This window comes from Erithacus rubecula (genome assembly GCF_903797595.1).
Source record: "Erithacus rubecula genome assembly, chromosome: 21".
NCBI classification, from domain to species: Eukaryota; Metazoa; Chordata; class Aves; order Passeriformes; family Muscicapidae; genus Erithacus; species Erithacus rubecula.
The window spans coordinates 5,137,665-5,164,020 of NC_136673.1; the positions used below are offsets into that span (position 1 = coordinate 5,137,665).

The 26,356-nt window shown below is 56.8% G+C and overlaps 2 protein-coding genes across 3 annotated transcripts; one reads left to right on the forward strand and one right to left on the reverse strand.

Moving 5' to 3' along the window:
• The first annotated feature begins 7,112 nt into the window (after positions 1–7,112).
• Positions 7,113–11,404, forward strand: ASB6 (ankyrin repeat and SOCS box containing 6). The gene is made up of 7 exons (XM_079324411.1): positions 7,113–7,321; positions 7,359–7,492; positions 7,807–7,988; positions 8,308–8,414; positions 8,723–8,831; positions 9,272–9,358; positions 9,537–11,404. The coding sequence occupies exons 2-7, from the start codon at positions 7,380–7,382 to the stop codon at positions 10,214–10,216; spliced, it is 1,278 nt and encodes a 425-aa protein (XP_079180537.1). The 5' UTR covers positions 7,113–7,321; positions 7,359–7,379; the 3' UTR covers positions 10,217–11,404.
• A 631-nt stretch (positions 11,405–12,035) lies between these two features.
• On the reverse strand, positions 12,036–15,325 carry NTMT1 (N-terminal Xaa-Pro-Lys N-methyltransferase 1). Of its 2 annotated transcripts, none has more exons than XM_079324412.1 (5): positions 15,233–15,325; positions 14,261–14,320; positions 13,294–13,496; positions 12,823–13,075; positions 12,036–12,426 (listed from the first exon to the last, which is right to left on the reverse strand). In XM_079324412.1, exons 3-5 carry the CDS (start codon positions 13,453–13,455, stop codon positions 12,170–12,172), a joined length of 672 nt encoding a protein of 223 aa, XP_079180538.1. In that variant the 5' UTR covers positions 13,456–13,496; positions 14,261–14,320; positions 15,233–15,325; the 3' UTR covers positions 12,036–12,169. The 2 variants fall into 2 exon arrangements, with proteins under 2 accessions (XP_079180538.1, XP_079180539.1); XM_079324413.1 differs by lacking the exon at positions 15,233–15,325 and adding an exon at positions 15,080–15,150.
• Positions 15,326–26,356: the final 11,031 nt, after the last annotated feature.

The window sequence follows — 26,356 nt, forward strand, 5'->3', positions numbered from 1 at the left end:
TGGGGAAAAAACCACGCTCCCAGCCCAAACTTTCTTCCCCTGCTCTTTGCTCTGGAGCTGTTCAAACAAACGCCCCTGCTCAGCGCCGAGCGGGACGGCCCCTCGCCCCCCCGGCCCTGCGACCTGCCCCCCTGCCAGGGACCGAGCCGGGAAAGGGGGGGGGGGCACACCGGGGGGAGACCCGCTGGCCCCCCTCCTTCCCTCCCCCGTTATCCCATCCACACCACACCCCCACCCCAGCCCTGTTTTAAGTGCTTCTATCAACAAGTGTAAGTGGCTGCGCTCCGTGGGGAGGGATGGGGTGGGCTGGGAGAGGGGCTGGAGGGAGAGGTGACCCGCGGGTTAGCGGGGGACACGGCCCCCCTCCACCTCCACCCACCCCCCCCCCCCCGGTCCCCATCAACCCCGGAGCAAGGTCACCTCTCCTGGGAAAAGCCTGGCTCTCTCGCCTTAATGAGATAATTACGTCCTGCACCACAGTTAAAAACTCATAGGCTGCTTCCCTTGGGGTTAGAAAGAAACCTCCCTAATGAAAACCAGCCACCGGGAAAAAGGAGTTTTTCCTCTTTAAAATTATATATATTTATATATATATATACACATAGAGATATGCGGGGAGGAGGCAGTGGGAGGGACAGGGGCAGAGCCCGGCGCTGGTTGCTGCTGTCCGGACAGGGCTGGGCTCGGGGCGGTGAGCAGAAATCCAAGAGGTTAAACAATTATTCCTTCCCCTCGATTCCAGCCGCTATAGGGACAGGGTTCGAAACCTCCACGCGAGATCGGCCGGCTCTGGGCTCATAAACATCGCTGCTCCAGCACGGCCCAGGGAGGCAAACCCCTGGCTGAGTTATTTTAACATTTGTCGAAAGCTTTTCTTGCGCTCCCTTCCCCTCAAGTCGGAGGCGTGCAGATTTTTAAGCCAGCCAGTGCTGCCAAATCTGATCTTCCTGACGGGGAAGCAGCTTCCCAGAGCTCTCCAGCTTGGAAGGGGTGTAGCTGAAGGCAGATTTTGGCTCTCTCCAGCTCTGCAGGGGGCTCCTCCAGTGTGCAAACAAGCCAGCCCAACCTCCCTTCCCCCTCTTTTTTTTGGGGAGGTTGGTTTATAGGTTCAGTCGGTCCGATTCGCTGGCCCTAGGGGCGCTTTGGGAGCCGGCTCTGCTGCCAGCTGCTGTCCCCTCGGCGGTGTAAATCACGGGCTGGTGTCACACTGCTCTGCTCCTGCTTCCCTGGGGATGCTCCCAAAGGGGTTTTGGCCCTGCCCAGTGCCCAGCTGGACATGTCCCCTGTCCCCCCGTGCCGGGGCAGTGCTGAGCACGCAGTTATGCATTCTGTGCATTTTAGAATACAAATAAATTGCCACCAGCCCTCCTGGCTGCTCCAGACTCTCAGGGCTATGTCACCCCTGGAACCCCAGGCTCTGGGGGACCCAGCACAGCTTTGTGCCATCCTTCCTTGTCCAGATACCTGCTTGATCCTGATTTTTTCCACCATGACTGCAGGAACAGATCCTTCCCAGGAAGGGGGTGACCCCATGTCCAGGAAAAAGTGCTGTAGGATCAGCCCTGACTGTTCCATCAGCACTGGGCACTGGCTGCCCTGGGGGGCCCAGGGCAGTGGGACCCCCGTCCCTGCCCCAGCATCCCCCTCTTGCTCCAGGGCTGGGAACATCTTGCTGTGATTATTTTGGGGTGGCTGCTCTTGGCCCGTGGAGGGGCGAGGGCAGGAGTGGGGGATGGAGCAGCCCCATCCCTGTTTATAACCCTCTTCCTCCTCCTTGTTTAGGGCCAGACCTTATTCTTGGACTGTCTGGCTTTTCCAGGGCAGACGGCTTTCCCTCAGTCCGTGGCATTAAATAATTAAATGGAGGGAATAATCGTCGGTGAAACCCCCTTGGGTTCGCACTTCCTCGGGCCCTGTGATTGCTGATATTTTTTTGGTTGAAATATGACCTTTTTTATGATCAAAGGGGATCAGAGTTCCAAAGCAAAGTTTAAAAAAAAAAAAAAAAGAAAAAGAAAAAAAAGAAAAGAAAAAAAAGGAGGGCAAGCATTTTCTTTTTTCCCCAGTCCTAGTGGTCTGGTAAAGTTTCTTTAGACATGCAAAGATTTACACACCTTTCTGCAGGGTGCCTTAAATTACCCTCCAACTCTTTACACATTTCCATGAGCAGAGCAAGAACAGTAAGTCATTGAGAAATTAACTGGCCTTTCAGTAATATCCCCTGTCGGCCTTTCAGAAGGAGAATGTCTAATGACTTTTTTGAAGTAGAGGTCAGGGTTTGCTTTTTTTAAATAAAACAATCTGTATTAATGCAATTTCCTTTTTAGCTGTAGGATTTGCCCTTTTTTTTTTTCCTCAGCATCGTTTTTTTTTTTAACGCCACCATCCACACAAGGCATCTGAAGCAAGACCTGGTTGTTTGAAACACACACTCCTGGTGTTCCCTAACCCAATTGTGCAAGCTCTTCTCTTTTTTTTTTTTTTTTTTTTTTTTTTTTTTTTTTTTTGGTAAAAATTGGGTTTTAAAATGGACTTTGAAGCTGGCAAGGTGACTCTTGGCTTTGGGCAAAATGTGGGTGGTGCAGAGACAAAGCTGAGCAGGTTTGCTTCACCTGACACTGATCACTTGGGTTTTGCTCTGAGTCTGGCTTTGCTGGGCTGATGATCCAGAGGCACTGAGCTGGCAGAGCTGTGCTGGGTCAGGATCTCTCTGGCCAGAGCCTGCCAGGTTTGCAGCCTGTAGGATGAACATGTTTCTGTTTGTCAGTCCTTCATCTTCCTCTCAAAAAAAAAAAAAAAAAAAAAAAATTAAAATTGTATTTTTTGGTAATCTCACTTTGTGTTTTCCTGGGGGTTTCCTGACATTTCTCTCATGCTGTGCTAACACATTGTGCTCCCCTGGTGCTCAGCATGGCACGGATCTGGATGTGCTGTGCCAGCCCCAGCCCCCTCCTCACCCCAAATCCACAGCCTGGGGTGGAGCTGCTCCTTGTGGTACCCAGGTGTTCCTTCCTAACACTCCCCAAATCTCACCCTGTGGATGTTCTGGTGCAGAGAAGCTGGGCTGGCTCATCCATGGCTGATGGTTTTTTCTGATTATGGAGCTGCACCTTTGCTGCACTGTAGGGAGGATGTTCAGAGCAAGGAGGTGGGAAGGAGCAGAGTGTGGGGGATGGTAGGGGCTTGGCAGTGCCTGGCCAGGACCAGAAATGTGGGGTGGTGGGGTGGGTGGGTGCCCAGCCCCGTGTCCTGCCCAGGCTGGGGGTCAGAGCCCCCCTCCACCCCCAGGGCATCGGGCAGGGGCCAGGGCAGTGCCACCCACAGGGGTGACAGCCAGGGGTAGCTGCTGGAGGAGTCCTCCTGCCCAGCCCTGCCCTTCCCAGCAGGAATGGTATTTCTGTACTTACTGAGCGACTGCTCTTTCTCCCTCCATCCCCACCAGGCCCCAAAATTACAGCATGCCCCGTGCTGGATCCTCTCCTCCTCCTCCTCTCCCCTCCAGCCCTCACAACTCCCCCCATTGCCTCCTAGCTCCCTGTTTCTGTGGTTGGTGGCATTATAAAACACCCCAGCCAGCCCCTTGGTGAAACTTTTTCTCCCAGATTTCTCATTCCCTCTCTTTCTGCCTCTCTTTTGCTCTTTCTTTCTCTCGCTGCCAGGAATCCCAGTCAGTCCCAGATGAACCAATACTCTGTGGCTCTGCTATTTCCCTTTTATTCCCCCCTCTCCTTCAACAGCGAGATGGGAAAAGAGTGAACTGAAAAAAAAAAAAAAAAAAAAAAAAAAAAGAGAGAGAGAGAAAAAAAAAAAAAAAGAGAAAGAAAGAAAGAAAAAAATCAAAGCGGCACATATTGGATCCAGATGTGCTTACAGCCCTTTCCAGCAATTTAATTAAATTCCCCCAGACAGCCAGGAGGATTTCTTAATGATCAAATTTCCCTGGCTTTCCTCCTAAAATGCCCCTCTTTCTTCGGCTGGCTGTTGCTGTGTCTCCCTGATGGATGGCCAACTCGCATTCTTCCCAGTCCACCCGCCAGGGCCGTGGGGAGGAAGGGGCAGAGCTGTTATTCCACCCAGGCACTCAAACCCCATCCAGCCACCGGGCCAGAAACGGCCCTGTCTGCCAAATTTCTGCTCCCAGGAAATGTGGGGATGCAGAGTCATCTCCCTGGGGTGTGTGTGGTGTGCTCATGGCAGGGATACTCCAGGGATACTCCAGGGAGGAACTCCGGTGTGTGGACTCACTGTGCTGGTGGCAAGGGAGGGGCTCAGCCCAGGGGTCTCCTGGTTTGTCACCTCCCAGGGCTGGTTTGCAGCCAGGTTTGGTCCCACACTGTGTCCCCAAAGCCTCCTTTCAAACTGGGGGTTATCAGGGTGGGGGTAAAGCCTTTTGGGGCTCCTGAAAAGGCACTTTTGGGCTGGCACAGCCCTCATCCTCAGGGACAGCACAGCTGGGGTCAGAGGTGGCCGTGGGGTGACCCTGCCTTGCCAGCCCTCCTTTCCCAGCCACAGCAGGCATGGAGCAGTGATTTCTCCCCAGAATGGTGTTTGTGGAGGGCTGGACCCTGCACAGTCCCCACAGTGCCACACGGACAGGGATGGGGCTGTGTCTGGTGCTGCTGCTGTAATTGTGGAGGGTCTGGGGTTTTCTTGGACTGGGGAGGGTTTGGGTTTTACTGGGAATGCAGAGAGCCCAGGATCTGGTGTTACCTGGTGCCAGCAGGAGGCTCTGGGACTGGAATGAGGGTCTCAGCTGCCCATCCCACCCAAAGTGGGGTCCCCAGTTGCTCTGGTTTGAAGCCAGCTCAGCCCTCTGTGCAGAGGGACAAATCCCCACCGTCCCTCACTCTTCCTTGCCACTTTCCCCTCTGCTCCCTGCCCAGGCTTGGCTGGGGTTATTTCCACCCCTGCTCAGGCAAACAGGGGGATGACACCCCCAAACCCCACCCAGGGGGGCTGCAGGGGGGGTGCAGACCAGCTGCCCATCCAGGTGCCACTGCACAGCACCAAGTCCTGGTGCCACCAGGGCCACCAGCCACCCTGCCCTGCCCTGAAGGTGGGCTGGGGGTCCAGGGGCTGCAAGCATGGGGTCCCCCAGCCCGGCACCCCAGTCTGTGTTGGGGAGGGAAGGGTGGGACACAGGGGGGACCGTGACAGCACGTCAGAAAAATGCCCAGCCGGGCCAGCAGCCTCCTCGCCCCCTCTGCCCCGCGGCCACGGCCGCCTGCTGCAGTCTGGAAACGCTCCACCGGAATAAAATAAATACGTAAATAGGAAACCCAAGGCGGCTTCAGTTATTGCCGCTCTCCAGAGCTCCCCGCGCTGGCAGATTCCACCAGAATAATAATAAAAATAATGATGATTATGATAATAGTACCAATAAATCCTGGGGTAATGTTTCCCCTGGTAGCTCTTTCAGCAGGGGACGGTCTGTGGGCAGCAGCACCGGAGGCACCCCGAGCCCCGGGGAGGCAGCGGCCACTGGTGCCACCCCCAGCAAACCCTGCCCGGCCTGGGGGGGTCCTCCAGAAGGAGAGGGGACATCGGGGAAAAGGGGGACACCCGGGGCGGGGGACATCGGGGAAAAGGGGGACACCCGGAGTGAGGACAGCCGAGAAAAGGGGGACACCCGGGGCGGGGGACATCGGGGAAAAGGGGGGACACCCAGGGCGGGGGACATCGGGGAAAAGGGGGACACCCGGGGCGGGGGACGCTGGGGAAAAGGGGGACACCCGGGGCGGGGGACGTCGGGGAAAAGGGGGAACATCTGGGGTGGGGGACAGTCGGGAAAAAGGGGGAACATCTGGGGTGGGGGACAGTCGGGAAAAGGGGGACATCTGGGGTGGGGGACAGTCGGGAAAAGGGCCACACCCGGGGCGGGGGACACCCATGGAGGAGGAACCCATGGGGAGGGGGGATATTCGGAGAAGGGGAGGGACAGCTGGGGAAGGGGATACTCGGGGGGTGACACCGTGAGAGAGGGGACCCCCCGGGGGGGACAGAGGGGGGACACCGGGGGGAGCCGGGGACACCGGGAGTTACCGGGGGGTGCCAGGGGACAGAGGGGGGACACCGGGGGGGAGCCGGGGGACACCGGGAGTTACCGGGGGGTGCCAGGGGACAGAGGGGGGACACCGGGGGCCGTTCCCCGCTCCAGTGCGCGGCCGCGTGCTGCCCCCTGCCGGCCGCGCCCGCTACGGCCACGCCCATTGAGGCCACGCCCACACGATTACCGGCCCCTTAATGAGGCCGCACCTTCCGCTGGGACCACGCCCTCCTGTTTAGACCACGCCCCCAAATGAACCACACCCCGTTCCCGAGACCACACCCCCGTGAGGCCCCGCCCCCGGTGCAGCCCCGCTCCCGGCGGGTTCCGGTTCCCGTTCCGGTTCCCGTTCCCGTTCCCGTTCCGGTGGCGGTGCCCAGGCAGGTGAGGGGCGGCGGGGCGGGCGGTGAGCCGTGAGGGGAGGGCGGTGCCGGGGCTTCCCTTCCCTCCCCGCCTTGCTCGGCGGGGGCTGCATTGCAATTTGTGCGTCTTTATTTGTAAAAAGAACTGGTGTTTATGGGCTCGTTTGGGTTTTCTTTTTTCCTCCTCTATAGCCTAATTTGCCTCCCCAGAGAAAGAACTGATGAACGTGTTTAATGTATCCACAAATATCTTTTTGCAGCCCACTCAACCTGTCAGGAGTGGTGCATACCCTTATTTATTTATTTATTTATTTATTTACACGTACCTGCTGATAATAACAAACGTATTCCGACTTTAAAGCATTGTGAAACAAACAGAAAAAAAAAAATTAGTTTTGTTTTTTATTAGCTTATTTTGACTATTAGAATGATAAGGAGATGAAAGTGTACGTTTTACAGATCTTTTGTGCAGCGATCTCTAGGCAGACTCTTGTTCCTCCCCTGCAGGGTCTGGGGGCTCCTGGCCTTTCCTCCCCGGGGCTGCAGGGGGATTGAGGGGGTCCCTGGGGCTGTTACACGGAGGGAGTGGCTGCAGCCCCCTCTCCATAAAAACCAGGCAGGGCTTTGCTGGTTACAGACACTCAGAGCACCCCCAGCCTGCAGCAGCCCCCCTGCACAGGGGCTCTGTGCCCACCTGGGCTGTGCCTGGATGTTCCATGCTGTGCCCAGATAACTGCAGTGTGCAGCTCTGCGTGCAGGAGATAATTTGGGGACACCAAATTGGTGTGTGGGAGGAGATCCCTGCGCTGGGTTGGGCTGCCTTTATATAAGGAGGGGGGAGGCTGTGTTTTCTTCTGTGTTCAATGCTGCTGAAAGCCTTGTTTGTTTTGGAAAGGGAGAAGCCCTTTGGAGGAGGGAGGGCAGCAGTGCCGTGCTGGAGTGCCCCAGGCAGGTGTGCAGGGCAGAGCACGATGCCTTTCCTGCACGGCTTCCGCAGGATCGTGCTGGAGTACCAGCCCCTGGTGGATGAGCTCCTGGGGCTGCTGGCCACGCCTGACACAGAAAAACAGAGCTCCCTGGAGAGGTAACAGCAGGGGGCTGAACACCCTGGGGTGGTTTTGAGGGATGGTTGGAGCTCAGGGACCTGGCTGAGGTTTGGACAAGTTTGCCCTCAGTCCTGGGGAGCAGCTCATCCCTCGGCAACAAAGTCTAAACTGGGGCTCAGCTGAGGCCCTGAAGGTGCTGTGTAAGCCCACAGCTGGTACCCAGCTGGTTGGACACCCATTGGGTACAGGACCAGAGGGAAGACCAGGGATTTTCTTCTTCCCTGGTATCACTTTGACCCTCATACACCTGAGCTGTGTTCCCTGAGTAACTGCTGTATTTTTGTGTCTCAAGCCCTGCCTGCCTGGACAGTGACAGGAGCCAGCTCTCAGCTGTGAGAAGAGTCCTGGAGAGGGAGACCCACTCCCCTTTTTATCAGGAAGGTGTGAGCTATGCCCTGCTGAAGGTCACCGAGCTGGGGCTTGTCCCTGCTGCAGAAATCCTCCTGGAATTTGGTGCTGACCTGAGCTTTGAAGGTGAGGCTGGTGGGAAGGGGGCTGGGCGAGGAGGAACCAGCAGATGAGAAGCTGCCCTGGGAAGTAGGGATAGCTGGGGCAGAAAGAGGGGGTGCTACCAGCTCAGACCACTCCTGCTCCTTGCTGGAGTGTTGTGGACAGACTGAGGGACACCAGGGACTTGGGGGCTTTTGGCAGCATGGAGCCATTGGAACAGCAGGACCTGGGGAGCCTGTGACAGCCCTGTTTTCACAGGATCACTGTGCTCCCTGGTGTCTCCTTCCACTCTTGGCAGCATTTGGGGAAGCCCTTTGTTCTCTGTGACTGTTTCCATCCTCAGACCCAGTCACCTACTACACGCCCCTGCACATGGCGGTGCTGCGGAACCAGCCGGACGCGGTGGAGCTGCTGGTGCAGCACGGCGCCGACATCAACCGCAGAGACCGGGTACGGCTGAGCTGCTCTGCCTGTGGGGACAGCCCCCCTGCTTCCCTCCTCCTGGGCTTTACTGTGTACTGCTTCCCCTTGGCACATCCCTGTGCCCGCTGTCCCTTCCCCTTGGCTCATCCCTGTCCCCGCTGTCCATAGTGCTCTGATGCTGTGGCAGAAGGTCAAGTTGCCTTTGGCTGAGCCCCTGCCTTGGAGTGTGGGAGGAGGCTGGAGAGACTTACTGTGGCTAAGATAAAGCCCCCACAATAAGTGCCTGCAGGCACTCACAGTCTGCAGTACCTAGAGTGTTCTTTAATGCTTTGCAGATCCATGAGAGCAGTCCCCTGGACCTGGCCAGCGAGGAGCCCGAGCGGCTGCCGTGCCTGCGGCGGCTGCTGCAGCTGGGGGCCGATGTCAACGCTGCCGACAAGAACGGTCTGTGCGTCCTGCCCGGCTCCCCCAGCTGAGGGTGGGCTGGGCCAGGGCACAGGGATGGGGCCATTTGCTGCTGCAGCTGCTCCCTGCTTACAGACAGGTTTGGGAGTCGGGAGGAAGCTGGCAGAACCTCCCTGTGCTCAGTATTCTCTCCTGGTGTGCTGGCTGTGTGAGAAGGGCTGAACCTAGCTCTGTGCAACCCAGGGGAGGTGGGATGGGGCTGTGCTTCTGTTGGCCTGAGGCCACCACCAGCCATGCACTGTGGCCTGTGACTGTCCCCACAGCTGGGCACTGTCGTAGGGACAGTAGAAGCGTCTGCCAGAAGAAGGGTTGTCACTCCCTCTGTTTGGGCTGTCTGGTGGGTGGAGTGGTTTGTTTTCCTTCCTGTGTTTTGGGGTGTCACCCTGTTGTCCTGTGGCTGACTGATTACTCCATTGCAGGGAAGACTGCACTGCTGCATGCTCTGGCCAGCAGTGACAGTGGCCAGATCCACAACACTGACAGCATCCGTCTCCTGCTGGAAGGAGGTAAAGAAATCCTTCTCCCCTTTCTGGGCTGGCTGATTCTTTGTGCAGCACCAGGCACTGCCCTCCTGACTCCTTTATGTTCCCACTGGATCAGAGTAAAGCCCAGGGCTGCTGGAGTTGGCGCTGGCCTGGCCTCTCGCTCTGCAGTGTCAGTTACATTCTCTGTCCCTTTTTGCAGGTGCAGATGTCAGGGCTGCCACCAAAGATGGTGACACTGTCTTCACCTATGTCATCTACCTGCTGGGAGAGATGGCGTACAGCTACACCGAGGAGGAGGCCCAGGACATCGAGCGCTTCTGCTTCCGTGTCACGCAGCTGCTGCTGGCCCACGGTGCCAACCCCAGCGAGTGCCCAGCCTCAGAGTCCCTCACACACTTCTGCTTAAAAAGCTTCAAAGACTACTTCCCACTGCTGCGCTTCTTGCTGGAGTCAGGTGCTGCCTACAACTGCTCCCTCCATGGTCCCTCCTGCTGGTCCGGCTTCCACATCGCCTTTGAGCACCTCTGCTGGCACCTCAGTCGCTTCGACGATGAAACCTATTCCTCAGACCTCATGCAGAAAGGTCAGACTCTGCTGGAGCTCATGATGGCCAGTTCACAAACCATCCAGCTGCCCAGAAATTTTGAGGTCAACACCAGCAGCTGCAGGTTCCATGGGGAGAAGGTCCAGACTCTGTTCTGCTCTCTGAAGCAGCTGGAGCGCTCGCCGCAGGCACTGAAGCACCTCTGCAGGGTGTTCATCCGGCAGCGCCTGAAACCGTGGCCAGTGGGTGACAAAATCAAGGCTCTGCCTCTCCCAGACCGGCTGAAGTGGTACCTCCTCATCGACCACACTGCTGCTGGGCACGAGGACCTGTGAGCCTGACAGTGCCTCTGTCTGCTCCCTCCACAGCCCTGCTGTGCCTACTGCCACCATATCTCTGCTCTGAGACAGTTTTCTCTGCAGCAAGAGGTGCTGCCTGTGGAGTCCCTCTCTGTGGCATTCTGGGGGTGGTTTCTTGGGCACAACGTCACACGTGTGTTTGTGAAGGTCTCATGGCTCTGGGGCACGTCATGGGGAGGCAGGCAGAGCTCCTGGGCATGGGGGAGCTGGATACTGGGGCTGGTTTGGAGGGAGATTAAACAAAGGCCTGGGGACAGATCACTGGGTTGGGGGCTGTGATGGGACAAGGCAGCCTGTCCCCTCTCTCCCAGCCCTGCCATGGGTGGTGCAGTGCCTTAGGTGTCCAGTGGAGTTGAGAGATGCCTCGGGGTGCTGGGAGAAGGAAGAGGTGTTCTGGCTTTCCTGCTTCTGGTCCTGGTGGTGGAAGCAGATTTGGCATCATCCTGTGGCTGTGGATGCCTTCCTTGCTCAGTGTGGACTTCTGACACCAGGGAAGGGAGTGAAGGGAAACAGGGCTGGCAGCAGTACCTGACTGCTCTGTGCCCTCCCATCCTACCACAGAGGACCATCCACCAAGGACATCTCAAGAGTTACTGTGCTCCAAAACACAAAGGGATGTTTCCAAACTTCATGGTGCATTCCCTGTGCAAGGGTGAGGAATGGGCAGTCAGCAGCTGAGTGCCTTGTGCCTCCCTCCCCATTCCTTGGCTCTTTTCCTTGGTGACCACTCCCAGGATGTTATTCTCCAGTGCCTCCTTCCCAGGAACAAGAAATTGGTGGCCCTGGAGGGCTTGTGTTCCAGCCTTGCCACAGCTGCCTGGCTCCCCTTTCCAGACACCTGCTTCCTCATGATGTGCCAAAGACAGGCCACAGAACTGAGGCCACACAGTTTTGTTGGTTTGTATTTTCATGGGGAACAGATGCAGAAGATGAAGAGGAAAAATCTTTTCTTATTAAAGACTGTTTATCAGGTGGATCTGGGATTCACTGGCTGTTGGAACTGGAACTGTGTATCCTGATGAACTGGTGCTTTAAAAAAATCCAGTAATGTGATAAAATTCTGTCCTGGTGTCTGGAATGGGAACTGAACAATTAAATGAGGCCTTCTATAACAGGGGTTGCTTTTCCTTAGGAGAGGTGGGGTGAAGGACAGGAATGGGGGATGGCTGGAGGGTTGATCTGCACCTATTGGCATCCTTGAGTCAGTGCCCATGCTTGGGTAAATGAAGGGAATATGGCCAAAGAGGAGATGGGAGTTCCAAGTCAGGTGATGGTGTGGGGTGCTGGGGGAGCAGCTGCAGTGTCACAGTGATGGAGCTGGACGGGTCTGGGAGCAGCTCAGACCACACCAGTGCACTCCCAGGGTTGCAAGGCTTTGTCTGGAATATCCCTATCCCTGGAGGAGGATGTGAGGGGACTCAGTTACACACACCTCCCTTTTTGCTGCCCATGTAGACCTGCTCAGGGGTTTAAAGTTGAGGCCTCCTCAAATCCCCAGAACCTGGTGTTGCCTCCCCACACCACCATAGGGAGACAGCAGAGGTTTCTCCCCTTTGCCTTACCCAGCTCATTACTGAGCAGCAGGAAGGGGTCAAACACCCATCAAGGAATGGAGCCCATCCATCCCAAAGGTGCCCCAAGCTCCTGTTCATGAGCAGGAGCCCTGTGCACTGCAGTCAGCAACCTGCTGCTGCCCATGGATCACCTCATGCATGGGAGACCCTCTTGCTCCTGTCCAGAGCCCCCGAGGGTGGCACAGAGCCAACATGCATCTGACAAACCTCACGTGCAGAAGTGCAACAGCAGGAAAATGTATTTGGCAAACACTTCTTTTCACAAACAGCAGCAACTTGGAAGACAAAGTCCCGTCCTTGTCACCAGCCCCTGGAAGGGGTGTCACGACACGGGAGAGACCTTCTCCCACTGCCCTCATCTCATGGCAAAGGTGTAGACGTGGTAGATCTCATCAGGGAAGTTCTCCTGGCGCTCCTCAGCCAGCAGGTGCAGCCCAGCTCTGCGGATGATCTTGTGCACCACGTCCAGGTCCCGGCAGACGCTGCTGTCCACATCGTCCATGATCACCCCCTCCTGAGCCATGTTGTCCTTGATGACCACGATGCCGTTGGGCCGCAGGCCGGCACGGCAGCGCTTCAGGAAGTCGGAGAGGTGGTTGTCAGTGAGATGTCCTGCAGGGGCAGAGCAGGGGTTAGAGGGCAGAGGTGACCAAGGGGAGGGAAGCCAGAAGCTGCTTTTGGGATCCCTGCTGATCCAAGTGGCCAAATACTTGAGATATTTGAAGGGAAATTAGCTTGGGGGTGTCCAACTTGTGTCTTACAGCTCAACTCCATCCAACCCACACCTCTGTTCTGGCCTCTGAGAGCTTGAGGGAAAAGACATTTGGGGGAAAAAGTACAGGGACATTCCTCCATGGGATGGGGGGCAGCTGCCCACCCCAGGTCCCCACCCATGCTGTGATGCCCATTCTCCATGCAGACCTCAGGCTGCTCTGCCCAGTGCATAGGGCACCTGCCCCTCAAGGGAACGGGACAGGCTGGAAATACCCCACAAGCAGTGACCCTCACCGATGACCCACTGGATCCAGATGACATCATAGGAGTTTGGCTCAGGGCTGAAGTCTTGGAGGCCACAGCAGAAGTAGTTGCGCACACGCCTGCCCTCCTCGCCCAGGTAGCTCTTGGCCTTGGTGAGGAAGTCCTCTGTCACATCCACCATGTCCACTGTCTTGAAGAGGGGCAGCAGCAGGCGCTTGGTGATCCGGCCGATGCCAGCCCCGCAGTCCAGAGCGCGGGTCGTCCCCGTCCGGTTGGGGCCATCCTGCAACAACCACCGAGGGGTGAATCCACTGCCAGGCACCCTCAGAGGAGAGATGGGACAGCCACACAGGGCAGGACTGGGCTATAGGGAACCCATGGCAGGGCAAAGCTCTCCTGGCGTGCAACAGAAGATCCCGTGGAGCAGTGAAGAGGGAAGAGCCCAGCTCCACACTGGGAGAAGGATGGGGTTTTAGGAGCACGACAGACTGTGCCACCTACCCGCAGAAACCTCTGCAGGAACTTCCTGGAGCTGTTGATGTCGATGCTGGAGATGTGGCCGTAGCCCCCCAACATGCCATCCACTGTGGCGGGCACATCCTTCCAGTACTTCTCTGCCTTGGAGTAAAACTCAAACTCGTTCTCCACCACCTCGCTGGTCATGCTGGCCGAGGGCACGCGCCCGTGCGGGACTCACTGCTCCCCTGGGATGGCAGAACCCCAAACCAGTGAGGAATGGGTCAGCTCTGCCAGTACCCCACATCTGTTTATCGACCCTTCCCCCTCCCCAGGACTACTGCAGACTCAAACACCCTTCAGCTGAGAGCAGGAAGGAACAGAGATTGAAATCCTGGTGTTTTCTGGAGACCAACAAGCCCAAAACCCCTCCTGGGGCAGGTGCCTCAGCCAGAACAGGCATGGCAGAGCATTCTTAGCAATACACCCAATTATATCATTACTTTTTAAGGCTGACCCACCTTTTCACCTATTCTGCTTCTCTTTTCCCTGTCTTAACATTTTACAGATTACATGTTTATGTATGGCAACAACCCCATCAGTCACCTCCAATTACATCTGGAGTTGCTAAAAGTTATCCTGAGCACCTACCTGAGCATTGTAAATCTCAGCCGTGACCATAAGTTAGATATTTGCAATATAATAAAGTCAAGGTATAATCAGCAATACAAGCTATAAATCCCCCCCCAGGCATCTCATAATTCAAACCACTGTGGATTTGATTAACTGTGCTGGGGATTAGAAACTAGATTTAAGGTGGCCAAAGGGTAAATTCAAGGACTTCAAACACCTTCACAAATAAAGAAATATATAGAGTTCGTGGCTTGAATTTGCTGGCAAATACCCCATTAGACACAAAACCTTTTCTATGGCACCTCAGACAGGTTTGGTGGCCCCACATGGCCTCGCACAGCCTAGGGACAGGAAAGAGGGGCATGGCATCTCAACTTACAGGTCACCGGTGGAAATCCAGTTTGGCTCAGTGGTGCCAGGAGCCGGTCTGCACTGTGATCTAGGAGAACAGAAGATGAGATTTAAATCCCAAATTACCCCTCTATTCCTGTAAGTGTGGCTGTGGCCCCAGGAAACCACAGGTAAGAGACACGCCAGCCCCACAGCTGCTCCCAGGGAGGCTGGGGGACAGGAGCTGCTGCTGCCCCTTACACCAGAGGCTGAGCCACGAGTGTAACCAGCACATGGAGGGTTCTGATTCCACTTTCCTGTCTGATCTCACGGGCTCACCCTCCCCGCAGTGACCCCATTCCTTGGCCTGCATTTGGCTTGGTGCGTCCCTGGTGATTCATGTCTCAGGGTGTCACAGGCTACCAGCACAGGCAGAGAGCACTCAGCCCCCCTAACCCAAACCCAAACCCGAACCCGAACCCTCCCTGCTGCCGCAGGAGCCCCTGGTGCCCGCGGCAGTGCGGGCAGGCGAAGGCCAGGACTCGCCCCACAGAGGCCGCAGCCATGGGGAGAAGGTCACACGGCGTGGGGGGGTCACCGCAGAGTGGGGCCGTTCGCCCGAGCCCCGGGGCCGCCCGCGGGCCGGGGAGCGGCAGGGGAAGGGGCTCCGCAGGCCCGGGGGATGTGGCTGTGCCGCCACGGGGGCACGGGGGCCCATCCCGGGCCCGGCGGGGTTACAGCAGCGCCGTGCGGGGCGAGGCGGCGGTCCCCGCTGCAAGACCCGACCCGACCCTTCCGCCTCCCGCCCACCGGGGCTGAGCCCCCCCCGCGCTCCAGGACCCCGCGGGCCGCCGGGTGCAGCCCTACCCCGGATCCGGCCCGGGCAGCTCCGCCGGCTCCCCGCGGCCGCGGCCCGGGGACAGGCGTGCCGGGGTGCCCGGTGCCGGGGTGCCCGGTGCCGGGGTGCCCGGTGCCGCCGCTCCCTCAGGCCGCGGCCGCGACCCCCGGGCCCCCCCGTTACCTCCGGCGGCGGCCGCGCGCTGCCCCCCACGGGACGGGCGGCCGCGGGGACCAACCAGACGGCGGCGTGGCAGTGACGTCACGATGACGTCACGGATGTGCTCTACCCCGCTCTCCCACTGCTGCCCGCGCGGGGGCGCTGCGGGACGGGGACCGGGGGTGTCCGCGGTGGGACAGACTGGGATGGACGGGGGCGGACTGGGATGGACTGGAACAAGCAGGGGAGGACTGGGGCGAACCCGGCAGCCCAAGGGGAGCCCGCGGGTACCGCGCGGTTCTTGAGGGGCAGGCTGCCACGGGAGCACGGCCGGCTGGCGGGACCACGGTGGCCATAACGAGTAGCTACGGGGGTGTTCAGGCCGGGCTGCCCGTGTGTCCCCGTCTCGGCTCCTGCTCCTGCTCCGGCCCTGTCCCGCCGTTGTCCTTGTCCCGGTCCTTGTCCCGGTCCTTGTCCCGATACGTCCCGCCGTGCCCGTCCTGGCCGCCAGGGGGCGCTGTTGTCCCGCCGTTGCGCCGCCGCCGCCGCGGGAACTTCGGTGAGTCCTGAGGGGGAGTGTGCCCCGGTACCGGCAGAGCCCGGTACCGACAGAGCCGGTACCGGCACACCCGGTACAGACAGAGCCCGGTACCGACAGAGCCCGGTACCGACAGAGCCGGTACCGGCACACCCGGCACCGGCAGAGCCCGGTACCGACAGAGCCCGGCACCGGCACACCCGGCACAGACAGAGCCCGGCACAGACAGAGCCCGGTACCGACAGAGCCCAGTACCGACAGAGCCCAGTACCGGCACATCCGGCACCGGCAGAGCCCGACACCGGCACACCCGGCACCAGCAGAGCCCAGTACCGGCACACCCAGCACCGGCAGAGCCCGACACCGGCGCACCCGGTACCGACAGAGCCGGTACCGGCACACCCGGTACCGACTGACGTCCCCGAGCGCTGGCCCCTCATATGGCCCCTCCCGTACCTGTGCCCACCCTGTCCCCAGTGCGGGCGCTGGTCCCAGTGCTCCCAGTGTCCCCAGCTCTCCCAGTGCTGTGTAGGCACAGGGAGCAGGGCCCATTGCCAGCACTCACCTCTCCCAGAATGTCCCAATGGCCCAAAGAAGGTCTTGCTGTCCCCTAAACAGAGCTGCTGACCCCACAGCCATCCAGAAATCCATGGCAACACCAGGATGTGGGCTCAGGGCTATCCCTTGCCATCCTTCCATGGGACATAAGCAGAAAGGGAGTCCCCATCTCTGGGCAAGCAAACATCAGCCTGGGACAGCTTTTGTGTCCCCAGGTTCCCTGAGACCCTGTGAAAAGACCTGAGTGTGCTGGGGACAGCAGTGACCTGAGCTGGAGGCTGAGTGCTGAGACCCGGAGTGTGTGTTTAGTCAACTGCAGAGCAGGGGACACAGTAAGAGCATCTCTATGCACAAAAAGCACTGCTCGCACCCCACTTTGCTTTTCAGGCTTTAAAGAAACAAGGTTCTTCATCACCAGGGAGGGGACACTGAGCACAGGTGGTGGCACCTTGTTGCTCACAGGCAGGAGAGGTTTTTGGGAGGTGCATGGGGGTGAGTGTCCCCATGCACAGGCACATGAATGACCCAAACCCACCGGTTTTCCCCTCACTGGAGCTGCCAGCAGCCACTGCATCGCTCCTGTTGTCACCTGTGTTTTCAAGCAGGCAATGGGCACCTGCATCCCATCCATGCCACAAATCCTCCATGCTGCCTGCAGGATTTGCTGCCTCTGCTTCCCCAAAAAAGGGAAGCACTGAGCTGCACTGGGGCTCCTGAAGACTCTTTCCATTAAGCCCCAGCTGCCTCCTCCATCCTTCCCTACTGCCAAAACCTTTCATGATGGCTCCCATCCTCTCCAGGGGCTGGAGTGAAACCTGCAGCAGTTGCCTTAGCTTAGGCACAGACCTTGTTTGCAAATGTTTCCTTTGATTTTATATTATTATTGTTATTAATTTAATTACAGCAACAGAGTGTGGCTGAAAATTAAAAGGAAAACTAAACTGAGTGCGCCTGAGCTCGCCATGTTTCTGAGCCCAGCTGGGGATGAGGGTCCCAGCACTGAGGACTCCCTGCTGAGGCAGGTCCAAGCTTGGGGCCAGTTTGTGCAAAGCCAAACGTGCAAAACAGAGTGGCAGCAGCAGCCACAGCTCCAGCCCAGAGCTGCCCCTGCCTTCCTGGGCTCAGCTGCCTCCCCGTGGCCACTGCTGCTGGGAAATGCTTCTCCTCTGACGGGTTTCAATCTTGTCACTCAGTAATTCCTTGTGTGACGAGACAGAAAACACCCCCCAGACCCCTCTCTCCAGCCTGTTTGTTTCCCTGCACACCCTCCCTCCTGCTCCCACTCACTCACCACCTTCCAAGGCAATCATGGTGCTGCGATTGCTCTTCAGGAATAGTTTTTTTCTTTTCCCCAGGTGCCTAATCACCCTTATTACCCTGTTCTGATTAATTAATTCTAATTAATTTTGCACTATCATTTTTGAGAAGAGGTGACCAGGACAGCACATGTTGTTGCAGGTGATTTGCAAGGCAGGTCCTGCAGTGCAGCACAGCCCTTCCCTTGGTGCCGTTTAACCCGGGTCCAGGTGGGCACCTCCTGCCCCATTTGCTGCGATTAATGTCAATTAATAGAGCACTGAAACCTTCAAGGCCATGGGAAGAGCCCTGAGGTACTGGGAATCACATGGGATGTTCCCCTCTCCTCTGCTCTTCCTCAGCAGCAGGGTTCAACCATAGCAAACCTGCCCCATGTCCACGTTTGCCCAGCTCCTTCAGCCACCTCTGCTGTGCCATGGCCAAGGCTTGGGAAGTCAGAATAAATTAGGTCAGGGCTTCTTCATGCTCTGCCAAGAGCCACCAAGGCACTCAGAGACACAGCAGAGACACAGGTCCCTTTGTCACCTCTCATCTTCCAGCCCTGGTGCCAGTTCTTCCCCAGGTGCCAGCAGGGGCTTCACCTGTGCTGTCCAAGGGCCTTTGTAGCCAAAAGCTGACATGGTTTGGGTGGTTCTGCCTTTAAAAACAGACACCTTGGTGACAGAGGTCATTGTCCCTTTGGTGTTAGTTCCAGAAGCAGCTCCTGGTCTGCACCTCATCCCAAGTGCCCACCAAAGAGAGGGAACATGTGCTGGGAGGCTGCAGCCATACTCTTGCCCTTATCAGAGCTTCCCATGTCCCTGTCACCAGCCACTGGTCACTGTCCCCAAACAGGCTGGAGCTGGTCAGTCACTTCTGCTGGCCAGGTGTCCACCCAGCACAGCTCAGGGCTGGCACTGTCCATCCCACCTCACTCCCTCAGCTGCTGGCTCTTGTCAGGAGGCTGCAGCACCACCAGCACTGCTGAGCCCCCCAGCAGCCCAAAATGTAAAAAACTTATTTATTATATGTACTATAATAGATGTGATACACCATGAACTGCAGCTAATGGGTTTAGTGAATATGTATATAAATACTCTGTATATAAATAATATATATATAAAAATATTATGTGTGCATAATATTGTAAATATAACTGTGCACATTTGTGTATATATACTCATATATAGTGTAAATGGACCATTTCTTCCTACATATATTATATATTCAGGATTCTATATACACCATTCATATATACACATTTATTTGTATACCAGATAGGCAGATAGATATAGGTATATGCATACATACATAGGTACACAGATGTATAGATATAGATATAGATTTACATACATACACAATATTAAAAAAACATTTTTATGTGTTTGTGTGGTATACAGGTTTTGATGAGGGGAAAGAGGGAGAGAAAGGGAGTATGTATGTGTGTGTTCACATTTGTAGATCACACTCAAGCTGTCCTGGCTTCCTGGCCAGTGCTGGGCAGTGAAGAGGAAGAGGAAGAGGGGGGGGACACAGAGGAAAGGTACAGCAAGGGAGGAAAAGAAAGAATACAAACCGCTCCAAGTTACAAACGCTCCCCTCTTTGATTAATTGTACTTTCTGTTTGATAAATGTTACTCATGAGTATAAAATATGCAAAGCACTTAGCAAGTTCACACTGTTTAAAGAACTCAACTAACTAAATTAAAATTCGATGATGGAACAGAGCTGCTGAAGAGCAGCGTGGCAGCGCTGTCTGGGGAGCCAGCCCTGGGCACGGCCACGCAATCCTGCCCGTGCATCCCTCCCTGGAAAACACAGCCACGGCAACATCCAGCCCAAAGGGAGGTGGGTGAGCTTGTGAGGCCGTGGGTGGGCATTTCTTGTGTGGTCCCCAGTGCCCTGGTTGGGTCCCTGTGGGTGGGGAGGGGCTGTGAGGGGCCACTCCAGAGCATCCTCACCCCCAATCCCAGAGTGAGGCAGTTTGCTGGCTTGGATGAGGCAGGGCTAAATTGCTTTAATCTCTAAGCTCTAACCATTGCATCCAAGAAACCTGCTCCAGTGACCCAGTGGCTCCAGTCTACCACCCAAACCCCAGACCAGGGGTTTTCTGGCACTGCTGAGCCCCAGTGCAGCACCCCACAATTCCACCCTGTGCCCCCCTCACCCTGAACCACCTCATCACCCTGGTGACACCCCCCTGCACACTCTCAGTGCTGTATCTTTCCAGCCCATTGAAGAAAAACAACTCAGCCCCTCTTGGCTTTCCCAAAATGGCATCTAAGCCCTCTCAGTGATGGGGAGACCTCTGGCATGGGAAGGTTGGGGGATCCAGTCCCCCTATGGGAGTCCTGCCAGCTCCCATTTCTGCCCCAGCTCAGGGGCTGGGGGATACACTGAGCACTCTGGGGAGGATGAGGTGTGCCCTGTGAGGATGCAGTGCGGACACCGAGCAGTGTCCCTGGCTCCCAGTGCATGGCTTGCACTGGCCACACTCCATGGCCCCCAGCTCTCTGCAGCCCATCATCCCAGGTGAGCAGGGCTTGCTGGAGGCGGCTGGGCTTCGAAAGCAGCAGCAGCAGCTGTGTCAGGCAGGTAGCAGCTCCCTCCTGCCTGCAGCTGGGAGGAGAAAGAAGGAGGAAAACCTGGCCTGGATCTGGCCTGACCGAGCTCTTCCCTCTCTGATTCAAGAGCCCCACTGGAGAGGTTTAAGTTGCTGGGCGACCCCCAGGACCCCAAGCTACCATTACACAGCACGTCACTGGAAACCTACAAACATCCTAAAAACAGTCTCAATAGATATGGAGCTTCAAGTTCGTAATTTCTGTGATGCCAGCACAACCAACAGAATGCTGATGCTGGTGGGAAAAACTCTTCAAGTCTTACTGCCATGGGGTATTTCTTTCCTCCTCATTCTGCTGAGCCTCCTGCCAACCCTTCAGCCAAGCCCCGCTTTCAGGGCAAAAATATTTGGGCAGGGAATGAGCAGGACAGAGGGATTTGACCAGGGGAAAGAGAATATTTTTCTCCAAAGATTGAAATCTTCACTAGGTGAAAGAATCCCTTCTGCAAGGCATGACCCTCCACCCCCGACGGGCAGGCACTAAAATAATCCGCACTTTGCAAAACTTCCTGGGAGATTTCGGCAGGCAGGGATGAGCTGGCGTGGCACCACAAGGCGCTGCTGCGGAGCCAGTCCTGATCCCAGCCCCGATCCCAGCCCTGATCCCAGCCCCGATCCCAGTCCCGATCCCAGCCCCGATCTCAGCCCCGATCCCAGTCCAGCCCCGATCCCAGCCCCGATCCCAGTCCCGATCCCAGCCGTGATCCCAGCCCCGATCCCAGCCCCGATCCCAGCCCAGTCCCGATCTCAGTCCCGATCTCAGTCCCGATCTCAGTCCCGATCTCAGTCCCGATCCCAATCCCGATCCCAGCCCCGATCTCAGTCCCGATCCCAATCCCGATCCCAGCCCCGATCCCAATCCCGATCCCAGCCCCGATCTCAGTCCCGATCCCAGTCCCGAGCCCAGCCCCGATCCCAATCCCGATCCCAGCCCCGATCTCAGTCCCGATCCCAATCCCGATCCCAGCCCCGATCCCAGTCCCGATCCCAGCCCCTATCCCAGTCCCGATCCCAGCCCCGAGCCCAGCCCCGATCTCAGTCCCGATCCCAGTCCCGAGCCCAGCCCCGAGCCCAGCCCCGAGCCCAGTCCCGATCCCAGTCCCGAGCCCAGCCCCGATCTCAGTCCCGATCCCAGTCCCGATCCCAGCCCCTATCCCAGTCCCGATCCCAACCACGATCCCAGCCCAGCCCCGATCTCAGTCCCGATCCCAGCCCCGATCCCAGCCCTGATCCCAGCCCCGATCCCAGCCCCGATCCCAGTCCCGATCCCAGTCCCGATCCCAGCCCCGAGCCCAGCCCCGATCTCAGTCCCGATCCCAGCCCCGATCCCAGCCCCGATCCCAGTCCCGATCCCAGTCCCGAGCCCCCCGAATCCCCCGCACATCCCATTGCGGCGCGGCCGCTGCCGCTCTCGCCGGGAAGGAGCCGGCTCAGCTTATCCTTGCAGTTTGAGCAATGATTTCGCCCCTGTGAACCCACCCGGCTGTAAATCCTGGCACAGACAAGCCCCAAACATTCATTTCAGGCAACGCAGTTTGTGTCATCTCGGCATTAGCATTTGCACTCTTATTAATTAACACTTGTTAAACTAAGACTAAAAATAAAGCGTCTCAGCTAATGCCTCTTTGCCCTCGCCCGGCTGCACGGCTGGGCTGTGGCGGCCCAGCTGCTCCCTTCTCCAGAGCAGAACTGGGAGAAAAGGACTGTGTTGAGGCAGGAATCCTGCTGAAGGAAAAAATCACCCCTTTCTGCACTGCCTTGGTGGGACAAGCCAGCCTTCCCGACTATGGGCGTGGGGAGGGTGACAGGGGCAGCAGTGCACACAGCATTCAACTTTCCCCCCCCCCCCCCCGCTCAGTTTTTGAATTTGTTTTTGTTTTGCTGCCCTTTTTCTTCCTGGGCTGGGCCAGCTTGGTTGCACTTCCATTCTGAGTTGATTTCATTTCCCAGGCAGGACATCTCAGGAGGGCTGGTGTTCAGGAAGGAAATGGTTCATCGTGGTGGGCACAGGTGAGCCCAGTGCCTGCACACAGGCAGGTGCTGCCTTCAACAGCATCCAACAGGCAGCAGATGCTGCAAAAGTCCCTTTCTGCTGCCTGGGACTGGTACTGCCCATCGGCATCCCTTTGGATGCCAAGCAAGTGGCTGCACATGAGGGTTAGTGCTGCTGCTGGGGCACCTGTGGAGGAAAAAAGGGCCTGAAATGGGGGTCAGAAAAGCTTTTGGGGAACCTCAGGGGTGAAACCCAACTGGAATTGGACACAGGTCATGGTGCTCCCCACCACAATCCAGCCAGCCATTAAACCTACCAGGCTCCAGGTTTCCTCTGTTCCCAATTTCCCAAGCTCTTGGGCCCCCTTAAGACTTCAACTGAGCAAAGAAAGTTCCAAGACCAAGACCAAAACCTCAGACCAAACACCTTCCCATATAGATTCCATAGATTACACAGATCTTTGGAGCACTCAGAGCTAAGGCACGGGGCTGGATGGATGAGGCTGTGCCAACCACAGCTCCTCAGTGCTGCTGGTGAGCAAGGCAGCCTGGCCTGCAATATTTAACAACATTAATGATAACAACAGTAATAATAGTAATAATAACAACAGTAATTTGTTAGTTAACCCTTATTAATGAAAAACAAGCCTGCAAATTTATGGGACTCCAGAAAACCCCAGGACACCAATCTGCTTTACTTAAACCATCAAACCTTGTAACACTTGGTCATTCCTCTGCCTTGGGTGTTCTTCCCAGAGCCCCTTGGCTTTGGTTTGCTGGAGAAGCCCAGGCTGCAGCAGAGCAAAGCTGGAGTTCAGGATGCCATCCTGCTTTGCTCTGCTGGGGCAGCCAGGTGTGGATTTGGGGGATACCAGGTGTGGATTCAAGGGGTCTCTGGGAGGGGCTCTCCCAGCCCAGGCTGTTGGAAGGAGAAGCTGATGGCCAGGTTTCCCCTGAGCCTGCTTGGGTACCAGGGCTGGCAGCAGCAGCAGCACTTGGGGATGCAGCACAGCTCACACGCGTTGGGAGTGAATGTTAATGGTGCCGAGCTCCTGGGAGAAATGATCAAATTCCTTGAATAAAGCGGGTAGCAGGGGAAGGGGAGGGGGGAAGGGAAAATAACTCCACAGATTAATTCTGCTGATGAAAATTAAAATTGGGCATTGCTGAACCAACCCCAAAATGAGCAGCTTTGGAGCCACAGCTCAACCTCAGCCTGGGTCAGGTCTGCCTGAGCTCCTGCCTGTGCTCCCAGAGCCCCCAGTGGGTTCAGCCAGGGGCTCCCTCTGTGGTACTGGGACAAGATCAGGTCCCAAGGCTGTGAAAGGATGTGCTAATCCTGCTCTGAGCATCTACCCTCCAGCAGCATTTATCTTTATCCCTAGTGCCTTCTCTTCACCCAGCTTTACTTTCCCAGAGGGCAAGCTGGAGCACCCAGAATTGTGAGTTTAATTTCAACACCAAAAATTTTTAAAATGAAATTTTAAGAGCTTTCAATTAATTTGTATTAACTTTCTTGAGCATTTAAAGACTTGGTTTTGTCCACTGTGGTGTCTGGTGGGGTGGCTCCAAAGGCTAAAATGAAAGCAAAGACTCAGCAGTGATTACAGAACTCGGGGAGCTGCTGCTTTAAAAAGATAATAAGGTGGAAGGTTGGGAGTGGACCATGCCATGAGCTGCAGGATACAACCCTCCCAGCCAGCAGCTTCCTCCTGCTCTGCTCCTCTTGGAGCTGGAAAACCTCCTGTGGAGCCCGGGAAGTCCTGTGGGAGGGAAGTGACTCCAGCGTTCCCAGGGTGGCTCCAGGGGCACAAAGGGACTTTCCTTGGCTTGAATCACCCAAGGCCATTGGCTGGAGCTGCAGAGGGCACAAGGCTCTGAGCTGGGGGCACAGGGAAGCTCCAGAGCTCTGTGCTGGGGTTGGGGCTGCAGAGTCCCGGGGGACACCCTTGGGTGGAGTGCCCTGCCTGTCCTGCTCAGCTGCCCCCACCTTCCCTCCCTCCTGTGCTGTGCCACCAGCCAGCCCCTCTCCCTGGCTGTGATTTCATTTTGATCTCGGGCTGCTTCCCTCCCTCCCTCCCTCCGTCCCTCCTCCCTCTCTGGCTGCTGCCAAGTCCGCAGGTTCCCGCTGTGACCTTGAGCTGCTTTCTGGAGCCGGTTGTGGGTTTCTTAAAGGAGCCATGGGGTCTCCCACCACCTCCTTCCTGCTGTCCCAAACTCCAGCCCAGCCATGCACTGACCTCCCTTGGCTTGGGGTGAACAGGGAGTGAGAGCAAGGGCCCCCTAAGGATGCAAAAACTGGGAGAGGGTGGAAGTAGCCAATGCTGTGGGAGTCGTAGCTTGGCCACAATGACAACCAGCTCCTGTGCATTCTCTGAGGTCAAACAGCCACTGGGAAGGGGGTTCCTGACCACCAGCCCCAGTTCTGTGTGTGGGGTGGAGTGGGGGTGGTTGTGGTACCCAGAGAGGATGGTGGCACGGGGGGTGTGGGGAGTTTGGGCTGGAGGGTGCCCCCACCTCTCAGCACAAAGGAGGGTCCGTGGTCTTCCCTGGCTGTGCCTTGAAGCCCCACAGCCTCCAGCTGTAGCAGGGAGGGCTTGAAAGTGAGGGTGACACCAGCTCCTCTCCAAAGCCAAGCCATGGGGCAGATGGCAGCCATGGAGGGATGATCCTGCTTTCCTTGCTGGCCCACGTGTGTGTCTCTGCCAGCACAGAGTGACTCATGGGGAAGCTGTTTCTTGCACCCAGCAGTGGGTGCTCACAGAAACTCCAAATCCCAGGAGCATCTCTCTGCCCCAGTGAGCAGCCCTGGAGCCTCAGCAGGACAGAAACCCCTCAAAATGCCCTCACTCCAACTCCTAGAGCCACATCAAACCCACCCAGGAAAGTAATTCTGCAGGTTAAACCCCATGTAGGATGTGACATGGCCCCATAGAGAGTCTCAGCTCTTGGGTTGAAACTGAGAAGCCAAAAAGCACCTCAAAGTGCAAACAATTCTGGTGTGGATGTGCACATGGAGACTCTCCCAGGAGCAGAGGGTCCTGATGCTCATGCCACAGAGGTTTTAAGCAGTGATTTAGCTAAGCTGGACAGGCTGAGATTCCAGCCTTGCTTGCCCAGTCCAGGCCATACTAAAAGCTCCATCAGCCAGAGAGGATCCCAATCAATAAGAGCCTTCAAGGCAAGTCATAAAACTTTGAAATTATGCAGGCAGCTCTCAGTGCTCGGCAGCAAAGGCAGTCTTTAATTCAGGGGGATGCTCCTGGGGAGCCAGTGAGAGGACTCTTAAATATGGGGAAAGAAAAGGGGCTGCACTGCTCCACCTTTATGGGGTGTACAGAGCTTGGATGGGCTTGGGAAGGTGCTGCAGTGACAAACCCACAGCTGAGCCTTCCTCCCTGCCCCACCCAAGCACCTCATACACAACCCAGTGGAGGTGCTGAAGAGATCCAAAGGTGCCTCCAGACTCTGCCTCTCTCAATCCTAGGGAGATACTGAGCTCCCAGCACCCCTCTCTAACCCCTCACAGGTACAGGGGTTGTGGGACTCCATGGTGCTGGGGACCCCAAATCCAAGCTCCTTGTGAGCTGGGAGCCAGCAGCACCTTCTGCCTTGGACATGGAGCTCATGGTGGCTCATAAAGGCACAGGAAGGAGCAGGAAGAGATGTTCTCAGCTCTTTCTACTATAGAAACAAAGAGGGAAACTGAGGCACAGCAGGGCTGGAAAAGCAGAAGGGATAAAGGATAGGTACAGGTAAAACTCAGTAGGATCCTTGACCTGGAGCAGACCAATTGCTCAGGGAATGAAAACCCAGGAAAAAGAGGGCCAAAAAAATGTTTGGATCACACAAAGGCTACCAAAAGTCACAACGCAGTGGCCAAAGCACCCTTGGGAGCCCCTTATCCCACAAGGAGAGGAGAAATCCCAACTCTGCCACCTTCACCCACGCTGCTGGGATGGGGCTCTGCCAGGTGGCAGGGACCAAAGTGCTCGGGGCTGCTGAGGCAGCACAGGAGGCTCAGCCCTGGTCCCCAGCGGGGCCAGCCCACATCGCCCCGAGCGTGGGGACACAGCCCTCAGCCCAGGCAGCGCCACAGCAGGAGGAGGAGGGAATGCAGCGCCATAAGGAAGGAGAGAAG